General features: G+C 38.2%; 1 protein-coding gene and 1 long non-coding RNA gene across 2 annotated transcripts in view; one reads left to right on the plus strand and one right to left on the minus strand.

Moving 5' to 3' along the window:
- Positions 1–12997, plus strand: part of LOC148131833 (uncharacterized) — a 501829-nt gene that overhangs the window by 103513 nt on the left and 385319 nt on the right. The window lies entirely within an intron of this gene.
- Positions 3227–12512, minus strand: LOC148131836 (vomeronasal type-2 receptor 26-like). The gene is made up of 6 exons (XM_087958858.1): positions 12289–12512; positions 11177–11474; positions 9062–9119; positions 8115–8206; positions 5374–5500; positions 3227–4309 (listed from the first exon to the last, which is right to left on the minus strand). The coding sequence occupies exons 1-6, from the start codon at positions 12510–12512 to the stop codon at positions 3405–3407; spliced, it is 1704 nt and encodes a 567-aa protein (XP_087814984.1). The 3' UTR covers positions 3227–3404.

Genomic DNA, 12997 nt, shown 5'->3' on the forward strand with positions numbered 1-12997 from the left:
TTTATAAAACATTACAAGAATCGTTGAGCACTTCACTGTTAGAAGTCATGAATGAAGTTATGATAAACAAGAAAATACCTAAAACATGGTCAGAAGCTTATATTACACTTATCCCAAAAGAAGGGATTGACCCATTACAAATCAAGAACTATAGACCTATTTCCTTATTGAATGTAGATTATAAAATCTTTGCTTCAATCTTGGCAGAGAGGCTTAAAAAATACTTAAACAACTTTATTCACCCTGATCAGAATGGATTTTTACCAAAGAGACAAATTAAAGACAATATGAGGGTAATCCTGGACACATTGGAATATTATGAGGCGCACCCTGAAAAACAAATGGCTTTGATATTCTTAGATGCCCAAAAGGCATTTGATAATGTGAATTGGAGATTTATGTTATTATTACTGGAACAGATGGGCTTTGCTAGAAAATTTATCCAAGCAATAGAAGCCATATATTATAAGCAAATGGCAAAAGTAATGATAGATGGAGAATTTACAGATTCTATCAATATTAAAAAAAGGTACAAGACAAGGATGCCCATTATCTCCTTTGTTATTTATATTGACTTTGGAAGTGTTAAATAGAAATATTAGAGAGGATACAAACATAAAAGGAATGAAAGTTAAAAAGGAGGAATTTAAATTGCAAGCCTTTGCAGACGACTTGGTTTTTATTTTGGAAGATCCTCTAGAGACAGCTTTAAAACTATTGGAAAAGATAGAGATGTATGGTGAGATGGCTGGCTTGAAAATAAATAAAGACAAAACAAAGATTCTGACAAAGAACATTATGTTAAGACAAAGAGAAGGGCTGGCAGACCTATTGAAAATTCAAGTTACGAACAAAGTTAAATATTTGGGGATATATTTGACGTCAAGATGTACTACACTGAAAGAGAATAACTATATTAAACTTAAACAGCAGATAGCATCTGATCTGAAAAAATGGGAAAACCTACAATTGTCATTGATAGGTAGAATTTCAACAATTAAGATGAATATTTTACCCAGAATTTTATATTTGTTCCAAACAATACCAATTAGGTTAGGTAAGGATTACTTTGAAGAACTAAATAAAATTGTGTTGAAGTATATATGGCAAGGTAAGAAAGCGAGAATAAAATTAAAACTCTTACAGGATGCTAGAATTAGAGGAGGATTTGGCCTTCCTAATTGGGAGTTGTATTATCAAGCTGCAAACTTAATGTGGGCTAAAGAATGGATAACGTTAAGAAAGACTAGATTGTTGGCATTAGAAGGACATGATTTATTATTGGGTTGGCATGCTTTTTTATGGTATAAGGGAACTAAATCACAGGGTTACTTTAGAAGGCATTATATACGGGAATCGTTATGGTTGAATTGGGAGAAAATTAAGAAACAATATTATTTAAAAATCCCAGTTTGGTTATCAACTATTGAAGCTTTTTTTATCCTATAACCTATAAGAAGGAACAAACAGTTAGATATGGGGAATTACTAGATGAAAAGGGTGAACTTAAAACGATGCAAAATTTAGAAGAACAAGGCATAAAGATGAATTGGTTTTCATATGTGCAAATACATTCAAGGTATCTTAAAGATTCTAAAATGGAAGGATTCTATGATAAATTGACTGATTTAGATAGGATTTTGACAGGTACTGATGAAAAAGTGATCAAAAAATTATATAATTATTTGTTGGAAATTAAATTAGAGGAAGAACAAGTTAAAGAAACAATGATTGCTTGGGGGAAGAATTTTGGATATGGGATTGATTTAGAGAAATGGCAAAAATTGTGGTCTCAAAATTACAAAATGACAATGTCAACAGCATATAAAGAAAATTTGTATAAGATGTTTTATAGGTGGCACTTTCCCCCGACAAGAATTGCAAGAATGTTCAAGAACAAATCTGAAAAATGCTGGAAATGTCATCAGATTCCTGGTTCATATTACCATATGTGGTGGACTTGTGAGGAGGCCAGGAAATACTGGACTAGAATTCGCATATGGTTGGAAAAAATGACAAAGAAACATATAGATTTGAAACCAGAGATTTTTTTATTGGGAATCTTACCTGATACATATAATAAAAACTTAAAGTATTTGATTGTAAATGTATTAACAGCGGCTAGGATTGTATTTGCTAAAAATTGGAAGAATGAGAAAATACCATTAGAAGAAGAAATTATTAAGAAAATATTGGAATGTGCTGAAATGAGTAGATTGACATTTGAAATTAGAGAACAAGAAGATAAACAATTTTATGAAGTTTTGGATCTTTTTTTATCAATGGTTAGATAATACAATATAATAATAAAATATTTAGAAACCTAGGAAATAATGAATATACATTTTTGGGGGGGGTTGATAATATTTTGATAATATTTTATTAAGATAGACTTGGTATGATTTTATGATTTGTAATAAAATAAATTAACTAAATTATAGTTTTCTCGCTTAAGTATGAATTAGTAAAATTATAGTCAAATGATTGTTTAATAATGATATTAGGATATATAATTGTTGATTGATAATATGAGTTATTATGTAATATAATTATTATGATGACTATGTAATGGATGCACAAAAAGGAGTGGTAAACCAACCGATACACTGTCTGTAAATTTATGAAGGATGATGATGTTTTTATGTTATGTTTTATGTTTTATGTGTTTTTGTTTTTTGTTAAAATCAATAAAACTTTTACTTAAAAAAAAAAAGTGTGTGTGGAAGAAGTGTTTGGAATGTGTTTGTGTGGCAGAAACTTTGGTCACCTAGAAACTATCTTTGAAAACATTTATGGAATGCAAGCTGCTCCCCCTCCCTTTCTGTTGAAAACTCTAAAAAGACCATAGAAATATTTTATGAGTTGATATTGAGTGCCCTGCAACTCTTCACAAAGCACACCTGGGGACTGAGACTTAAAGAGACATTGTGAGGAGGGACATTTCTGGGGAACGAATGATGAATTCCTGGAGTGTTGAGTGTTGACATTTGAACTTTCCTGGATTCCTTGAATTCTTTTTGGATTTCTGGATTACTTGCCTTGCTCCCTTGCTTCCTGGACTCCTTGACTTGCCCTGCTGGATTTCTTGCTTTGCAGCCATGGTGCTCACAGCATTGGGCTGCACTATTTGCAGCGAGAGGCTGCTTGAGGTATTATGTTTGTGTGCATATGTGTGATCACTTTGCTCTGAGACTTGCCAGAAATATGGGAGCATTTGGGGAAATTTGGAACAATAATGGGGCAGTCTGAACTGCCAGCTGCCTGTGTGATCTCTGTACCATGCTCCAGGTCATCGCATATGTATATGTACATGGGTGGGATTCAACTGGTGTTATTACCGGTTCGAAAAGAGTGCATTTGCACTAAATAATTAAGTCTTATGAGCCTAAGAAACTACTTCACGATCAGATACCAACTTTTATCATTAAATGTTCCTTAGTATTTAGATCTGGTCTCAGAATGATAATGTAGCACTTGGGGAAGAAGATGCAGGCCAGCAGGCCAGCACCAGAAGCCAAGATGGAGAAGACCTGCATGGCCACCATGTATTTCCCTTTGGTGCTCAAGTAGGTGGGCAGGAAGGAGATCCAGACACTGCAGAAGACCAACATGCTGAAGGTGATCAATTTGGCTTCATTGAACGCACCAGGAAGGTTCCTGGCCAGGAAAGCCACCGTGAAGCAAATAGCAGCAAGGAAACCCATGTAGCTGAGAACAATATAAAACATGGTGACAGAGCCTTCATTACATTGAAGGATGATCACTCCTGGTTGGGAGTGCAGGTCAGAATCAGGAAATGGAGGAGAAACTCCCAGCCAGATTGCACAAATTACAATTTTTCCAGCACAACCAGAAAGGATGATGGAGTTGGCCAAGCTCTTCCCCAACCATCTCCTCACCCTGTTCCCCGGTTTCGTGGCCAGGAAGGCCAGTACTACCGTGATTGTTTTGGCTAAAACACAAGACACAGCTACTGAGAAGACGATGCTGAACACTGTTTGTCGGAAAAGGCAGGTGGCTTTCCTTGGTCGGCCAATGAAGAAAAAGGAGGACAAGAAGCAAAGAAAGAGGGAGACCAAGAGGATGTAGGAGAGGTCACGGTTGTTGGCTTTGACAATGGGAGTTTCTATGTATTTAAGGAATATGACTAAAACAAAGCCTGTTGTTAGAAACAAGAGTACAGCAAAGAAGACCAGGATGATGCCCAGATGTTCTTCATAGGACAGGAAGGTTATTCTTTTGGGGATACATTGGACTCTGTCACCAGTTGGATATTTATCGTCTGGGCACTTGGTGCATTTTTCAGTATCTGAGAAGAGAGTAAGCAATATTATTTTTATAGTTTCTCATTTCACCTTATAAGAAAGATATTCTTTGGATGATAGCTGATACTGAGAGACAGGAAAGCCATAGTAATTGGTAAACTGAAATATATAGACATATATTATCTTATAAACAATAAATAAATAAAGCCCAAAATAATTGATGCCACAATCACCCTTCCTTGAGGCAATCTACATTGTTGTAATCTGGCATTGACCTCACTTCATCCCAATGTCTGGAAGAACAACCTCCAGAGCTTTAGGAGGGTGGGCGGCCTGTTGGGTTTCAATGGGGAGGGTGTTCAATAGGGCAGGAGTGGCGACAAAAACAAACAAAAGGCAAGCTTTTGAGGATCCACATAGTGGCAATGTTTTAGTTTCTGGTTGTGCACCTAGTTTAGTCGCTCAATGGGATAGCCACACATTCTGAGGGCTTCCTTCATGTCCTTTAATTCTTTTTCTTTTCCCTCTTTGCTGGTAGGTAAACCTTCAGCCTGGGGGTGTAGGATTCTGATAACTCCCATGCTGTGCTCCAGTGAGTGGTGAGAATCAAAATCTAAATATTGATCACTGTATGTGGGTTTTCTGTAAACTTCAATATTAAGTCTTTTGTTTGCTCTTGTTCATTGAACCCAAACACTCTTCCTACTCTCCCAAGTAGATCTTTCTCTTATGATCTTAATAAATATTGACTGACTGATATATCTTTTGGCCTGTAAGATAAAATTGGTTTGGATGAGCAAAACACATTGACCTGAAACCATTCCTCAAGTTTCAAAGGATTTAGATGGTAAACATGGAAATAAACTTTCAAGCTGACAAGTAGAAAAGATGCTTCCTTTAGCACAATTCATCTTGCCTATTCCACTATGTTCTTCCATCCCTTCCTGCCTTATTCTTCAAGATCTTATTCCTCCCATTATGGAATAAATTGGACATGAGGAAAATAGCAATGAAGAATAAAATAGTCAAGTTTACACATGCCTTTTATCATGAACTTTGATCAAATGCTCTCATTGAATCCAACGCCTTTTCCTCTGGTATAACATACCTTCCTGTGTGGAGATGGTCCCCTCCGGACAAGGAATACAATCATAGCAGCAAATTGGTTCTTCTTTCCGAGCCCGTTTCACAAATCCAGGGTGACAATTGTCCACACATTTGGACTGAGGCAGAGACTAAGCAGAAAAACAAAATTCATTCCAAAATATCTGTCAAATTTTTATTTATTAGATTGATTGAAATAAAATGAAACTCTGCTTAAGAAAGAAACTTCTGAGTAATACAGGTGAAACTCGAAAAAGTACAATGTCGTGCAAAAGTTCATTTATTTCAGGAATGCAACGTAAAAGGTGAACCTAATATATGAGATAGACTCATTACATGCAAAGCAAGATAGTTCAAGCTGTGATGTGTCATAATTGTGATGATTGTGGCTTACAGCTCATGAAAACCCCAAATCCACAATCTCAGAAAATTAGAATATTACATGCAATCAATATTACATACATAGAACAATATTTGACCTCTGAAAAGTATAAGCATGCATATGTACTCAGTACTTAGTTTGGGCCCCTTTTGCAGCAATTACTGCCTCAATGCGGCGTGGCATGGAAGCTATCAGCCTGTGGCACTGCTGAGGTGTTATGGAACACCAGGATGCTTCAATAGCGGCCTTCAGCTCTTCTGCATTATTCGGTCTCATGTCTCTCATCTTTCTCTTGGCAATGCCCCATAGATTCTCTATGGGGTTCAGGTCAGGTGAGTTTGCTGGCCAATCAAGCACAGTAATCCCACGGTCATTGAACCAGGTTTTGGTGCTTTTGGCAGTGTGGACAGGTGCCAAGTCCTGCTGGAAAATGAAGTCAGCATCCCCATAAAGCTCATCTGCAGAAGGAAGCATGAAGTGCTCCAAAATCTCCTGGTAGATGGCTGCGTTGACCCTGGACTTAATGAAGCACAGTGGACCAACACCAGCAGAGGACATGGCTCCCCAAATCAACACAGACTGTGGAAACTTCACACTGGACTTCAAGCATCTTGCAGTGTGTGCCTCTCCATTCTTCCTCCAGACTCTGGGTCCTTGGTTTCCAAATGAGATGCAAAAGTTGCTCTCATCAGAAAAGAGGACTTTGGCACTGAGCAACAGACCAGTTCTGTTTTTCTTTAGCCCAGATAAGATGTTTCTGACGTTGTTTGTTGTTCATTGAAGCCCATGTCCAGGATCCGTCTGTGTGTGGTCGCTCTTGATGCACTGACTCCAGCCTCAGTCCACTCCCTGTGAAAGTCCCCAACACTTTTGAATGGCCTTTTCCTGACAATCCTCTCCAGGCTGCGGTCATCCCTGCTGCTTGTGCACCTTTTTCTTCCACACTTTTCCCTTCCACATAACTTTCTATTAATGTGCTTTGATACAGCACTTTGGGAACATCCAACTTCGTTTGCAATTACCTTTTGAGGCTTTCCCTCCTTATGGAGGGTGTCAATGATGGTTTTCTGCACAACTGTCAGGTCAGCAGTCTTTCCCATGATTGTGATTCCTACTGAACCAGACTGAGAGACCATTTAAAGGCCCAGGAACCCTTTGCAGGTGTTATGGCTTAATTAGCTGATTAGAGTGGGACACTTTGAGCCTAGAATATTGAACCTTTTCACAATATTCTAATTTTCTGAGATTGTGGATTTGGGGTTTTCATGAGCTGTAAGCCATAATCATCTCAATTATGACACATCACGGCTTGAACTATCTTGCTTTGCATGTAATGAGTCTATCTCATATATTAGGTTCACCTTTTATGTTGCATTCCTGAAATAAATGAACTTTTGCACGATATTCTAATTTTTCGAGTTTCACCTGTAGATCAGGAAAACATAAAATATTGCAAAGCCACTCCCCTTTGAAAATAATCCAAATCCTTGTTCCAGTTAAGATATAAAGAAAAAATTCCTCACATACTAGGGCTGTCAATTTCAAAGGAGGTATTATTTAGTTATATCTGTACATTTATATTTTCAATTCATATAGCTGCCATGCTATTGAAATAAGACTAAACATTACTGCCTAGTTTGTAGAACTACAGTGAGGATGAGTAGAGATGAAATCATGAGAACATGTCACTCAAAAAGAATAAGTCAGGCATCTTTTGTTGCAGCACATGAGACATGAGTAGGAGCCCTGTGTGGGAAATGTATATTTCTAAGGCCCAAGACAAGGTCCTTTCCATTGAAGAATTACACTTTTGTTGTTAATTGCTAGTTGTGTCCAACTCCTTGAGCGCCCAAGAACCATAGCATTCCAGAACCACCTGTCCTCTACTGTTTCCCAAAATTAGAACTACAGTTGGATGACATGAAGAGACAGACCCACATTTTTGTTATTACTAAAATTTGGAGAATTCTTTGTTTCAAAGGGAGACTTAAGGTAGCTGACATTCAAGATAAACAATTTCATTCAAGAGGTTTTTACATGGCTCACAAGCCAAAGGCTAAATCTAAGTAGCATTTCATTATAAATTGGCCATCATTATTTCAAGTTTCAAGAAGGAGGGGGTGTCAAAGTCATTTTCAGTCCATTTTTCTAGATTAAGGCATTATCTCACATCAGACAAGTCATTGGGCTTCCTTTTTGCCAGAGCACCTGAGATCACCTTCCTAGCAGCAGGAGGCCTATCCCAGTGGGGCATAGATAACTCTGGTCAGATATGGGCTCTTAAAAATATCTGAGCCTGCTCTTTCAGGGGACACTAACACCAACCATACAGACAGAGAAAAGTTGCCAATATTTTCAATCACCTTGTTGAGCAACTTTAGCCGTGAAAGAGCATCTTGGTTGATAATAAGCCTCTGTCTTTCAAAACTCCCCATTGTTCTTTGATGGGATCCTCCTTGGGAAAAGCAACCAACTTATGATATTCAGATCTGCTGCTAGATTTCCATTTTGGTCCAAGTACAATTTTTCCCAAGAAAAATTGTAAAACTCATTCTTCTCCAGAAAGGGATGGAACTAGAATTGAAACATCCAGGGATTTTGAAAGCAACTTGAAACATCCTAAAAGGAGGAGCAATTTTAAAGCTGAGCCAGTGAACAAGAGATGTTCAATCCCTCCCCCTTCATTATTTGCCTAAATAGCAATAGCACTTAGACTTATATACCACTTCACAGTGCTTTTACAACCCTCTTTAAGTGGTTTATAGAATCAGCATATTGCCCCCAACAATCTGGGTACCCATTTACCAACCTTGGAAGGATGCAAGGCTGAGTCAACCTTGAGTTGGTCAAGATCAAACTCCTGGCACTGAGCAGTGAGTTAGCCAGCAATACTTGCACTCTAACCTTTGTGCCACCACGGCTAAATGCAAAGACTGAGCAGCCATCAGTCTGAAAAGCTTTAATTGGATTCCTGCAGTGAGGAGGGGTTGGGCTAAATGCTCCCAGGTTTGGTTGAAATTTATTAATGTAAAGTTCTATCATGCTAATTACAAACCTATAAATACAGGAATTTATTTACAATGTATACATTTTATATTCTTTTATAATAGCAGTGTTTAATATCCAAATATAATTGTCACGGTGCCAGCTCTTTGGAATATGATCTTGTGAGCTAAATCTGGCCTCAGCTTGACCAAACCTATTGGTGTTTGGAAGAACAAGTAAGTTGAAATGGTTCCCCTACATCAGCATTGGATTATTTTTTCTAAATAGGAACTAGGTTTGATGGATCCTTGTCAGGACCGCATACCTGCCATGGTTCTAGCCTTGGTGCCTCTAATCTCTCTTTCTCCTCCATTTTTCTCCTCCTAGATATTGAGGAATATGCAACATTCAAGACATGGGCCAAAGTCTTAAAAACACTGTAAAACCGGTGCTCATTTTTTATCTGAATTCTGTCCTTTTTCTCTTGCATGTCCAGTGATGCTATCTGGGTGCATCGTCTCCGGCCCTTGACAGAAAGGACATGCTTTGAAAAAGAACAGCGAAAAGACTGATCTTCAAATTTGGAATCCTTAAAAAGACTGGGTTGAAAGGCATCATCATTTGGCCATTTTTTTTCCTGAAAAGCAAAGGTCCAAATGCTATGGATATATTTGAAAAGTGTCTGCCTTGTAATTGTCAATTTCTCCATGATTGTGGTGATCCAGACTTTCCCTTCAATGGGTCCTGACAAACCTTCAATTATTATATGGATATGGCGAAATCTATCGACAAGGGAAACAAATTCTATGAAGTGAACAAAGACATTGACTTTCCTCCATTTAGAGATGGCATCCCTGAGATGTTCTGTAGGTCTAGTCATTGGGAATTGTTGTGAGATAACGACACAGATTCCATTTCTGACAAGCATTGGAGTGAAAGTTCTCGTGAAATTCTCTCCCTCCTCTGTGTCTGTTGAAAAGAGACCAATCAAAGTCCATCTAAAATGGAGGAGGAGTTGGACAATTCCTGGATACTGGATCCCATTTTTTGGGAGCATCTGATGGAAAAATGGAATTTGACTTTTATCACTCAGAGCCTCTGAAACAATTCCATAACTGATCTGAAGAAACAAGGAAGAATGGTGTATTATATTTAGATCAGATCAAGTCCAAAATGTAAGCTTTTAATACATCCAGTGTGGTTCTCATGAACACCTTAGAATAGTTTGTTGTTATTAATCCTTAAGCCATATCAAGAATACCAAATGCAGAATATTAGCTAGATTGAATATAATCATTGGCCTAATCTGGGGTCTAAGATACTGTCCTTTCTCTTTTCTATTAAAATTGACATTCAGACAATAGACATTTATGTCTTCTATCTCTAAAGGTTCCCCTCGCACATACGTGCTAGTCGTTTCTGGCTCTAGGGGGTGGTGCTCATCTCCATTAGAAAGTCGAAGAGCCAGGTCTGTCTGAAGACATCTCCATGGTCATGTGGCTGGCATGACTAAATGCCAAAAGTGCATGGAACACTGTTATGTTCCCACCAATGTGATCCCTATTTATCTACTTGCATTTTTACATGTTTCCGAACTGCTAGGTTGGCAGAAGCTGGGACAAGTAACGGGAGTTCACTCTGTTACGCAGTGCTAGGGATTCAAACCGCCAAACTGCCGACCTTTCTGATCGACAACCTCAGTGTCTTAGTCATTGAGCCACCATGTCCCCTTCTATCTCTAGACCACTGCAAATGCAAATTAGTTCATTTTAGACATTTGTTTAAATAGAATAGAATAAAATAGAATTCTTCATTGGCCAAGTGTGATTGGACACACCAGGAATTTGTATTTGGTGCATGTGCTCTCAGTGTACATAAAGAAAAAATAAAATACATTCATCAAGAATCATAAGATACAACACTTAGTGATAGTCATAGGTTACTAATAAGCAATCAAATAATACTAGGAGACAAATAAAACAATATAAATTGTAAAGATACAAGCAATACAGTTATAGTCATAAGAGGGAAGAGACAGGTAATAGGAAGGATGAGAAGAAGAATAGTACTAGTCTAACTAAATAATTTGACGGTGTTGTTGGAATTAGTTTGTAAGGCATCCAGAAAGAAGCTTTGAAATTCAGCTGCCATAGCTGTTTTGCAGAGTGATGGCATTCAGGAAAAAACCTCTCCATATTTGGGAAAAATGTTTCATATTTAACATTGTGTCCAGCTGCTCAAGTTTTGCTCGAGTAAATGTTTAGGCCTCTTCCCATTGTGGATCCTAATCCCTAGCTATAACAATGGCCATGGTGAAAAGCAGCTCATGAATTCCATAGAAAAGATATGATTGAATCGATTACCCACCCACCACTACCCTGCTTACTTTACCAGATAGAGAAACACAAAAACAAACCTGTGGGACTTTGTAGGTGCCTACTAATGTTGACATCTGAATGGAGATGTCATCAAGAGATCCATCAAGAACAGCCATCAGGTTGTCCTTCTTGCCACAGCTGTAGTTGGGAACATTGGCTTCTCCAGTTGAGAGTATGTTTAGCAAGGCATCTGAAGTGCCAAGGGTGTTCATATAGTTGTCCTGGATGTTGTAGCCAAGTGTGAGATTGTACAGTAGCTGAGAATTCTTGTTGACTTGTTGAATGGCAAAAATAAACTGTAGGATTCTTCCTGGGGCAGTAAATGAACTACTGTAAAAAAGGTTCATGATAACATCATCTCTAACAGGAACAACAAAATAAATTTTCATTTGTTCCTCTTTCTCTCCACAAGATGAGGACCCAGATTGTTGGGGGCAATATGCTAACCGTGTAAACCACTTAGAGAGCGCTATAAAGCACTGTGAAGTGGTATATAAGTCTAAATGCTATTGCTATTCAAAATCATTCAATAGAATCATCAGCAAAGAGGACTTAGAACTTAGAATAACTTTATTGTCACTTTGAATGTGCACTAATCTGCATATAATAAAATGAAATTTCATTGCATATAGCTTTTAAAGGATCGCCAATATACACTACATAACCATGACAGAATACATGAATACAAAATTATGGGTATACCCACATACATTATATGACACAGAGAAACAACAGAGTCTAGTTCAGATGTATACATGTACATGGCGAGAAAAATGATTCTTGCAAGTTTTCCAGAGGGGTGGCCTAGGGAACAAAGATGTTACAGAATCTTTTCATAAGAGACCCAGAAAAGCAATTCATTCTCTATTCCTACTAGGATCGGGAACTGAATATCAACAAATGGAGGAATGGGTTGGGCAGAGGCAACTACAAACTTTTCAATAAGCTAGTTGTGATTAACTCAGGATTGTACGAGATGGGAAAATAATTTGGACTTTGGGGAGCGGGGTTGCTCCATCTTTGGATTTGGGTCTCTTAAAATAAGACGTAAGAGAGAAGCCATGGAAATCCAAATGATTCAAGAAATTAGACAAGTCCTGCATTATAGGAGTAACTGAAAGAAAAGAAGACTGCAAATGGAGGAAGTGCTACTCCATCACACTGAATGACTTACGAGGGAGACTGAGTATAAGGAGCTGTGTTGAAAGACAGAATTATATCGGCTATTATTGTGGCAATGGAGACTATACTAATGAGGTGGTCTCCTGGCCTGTAATAGCTCCGTAGTTTTTTCCCCTCTTGCTCTTCCAAACTCAGCAGGCACTTCATTCTCAGCTTGCCAGAGACTGGCTGGGATATCAGCAGCAGCAGCAGCAGCAGAAGGAGGAGGAGGTCCATAATTCATGGGGCTGAATCAATCCCCTTCCTGTTTCTGAGGAAGAACAAGAGTTTGAAGAATTCAAAGCACTCTCACAAGATTGAAATGATAGTGACTTTCTTGACTGAGAGAGAGATCGACAGAACTTTAACTGGAAAGGAGGAAAATGATACATTTCAAGGAGCACAGTCACTGAATGTCCCCAAATTTGTGCCACATAGAGTGAGACCTGAAACATTTATCCTTTTCTGATGCAAGATCCATTTTGAGTTGCTTCAGTCTGATGTTTACATCAAAGGCAATCACTGGAGAAATATCAGGAGAGATCTCACAGACCAGGATTTTAATAATTACTGTAAGAAGCAATATCTCCTCTGGGGACCCTGAACTACTTCTGGGCCTCCATGTGCAGCATGTGCAGGGGAGAAGCTGGAGAAGAGCATGTTAGTGAAAAATCACAGATATACCCCTAGAGGGCACTGGTCTGAAGTGGTTGTGGTCCTTC

Source organism: Notechis scutatus, chromosome 2 (assembly GCF_049901735.1).
Source record: "Notechis scutatus isolate UNSWTSFEM ecotype Mainland chromosome 2, rNotScu1.2, whole genome shotgun sequence".
Taxonomy (NCBI): Eukaryota; Metazoa; Chordata; class Lepidosauria; order Squamata; family Elapidae; genus Notechis; species Notechis scutatus.

Excerpts from the sequence above, each read along its gene's own strand:
- LOC148131836 (XM_087958858.1), bottom strand. The coding sequence starts at position 12,512 with ATGGACCTCCTCCTCCTTCTGCTGCTGCTGCTGCTGCTGATATCCCAG. Across the intron at positions 11,475-12,288 it reads CCTTATACTCAGTCTCCCTC|AGATGATGTTATCATGAACC; the intron begins GTAAGTCATTCA and ends TGTTCCTGTTAG. Across the intron at positions 4,310-5,373 it reads GACCATCTCCACACAGGAAG|ATACTGAAAAATGCACCAAG; the intron begins GTATGTTATACC and ends CTCTCTTCTCAG.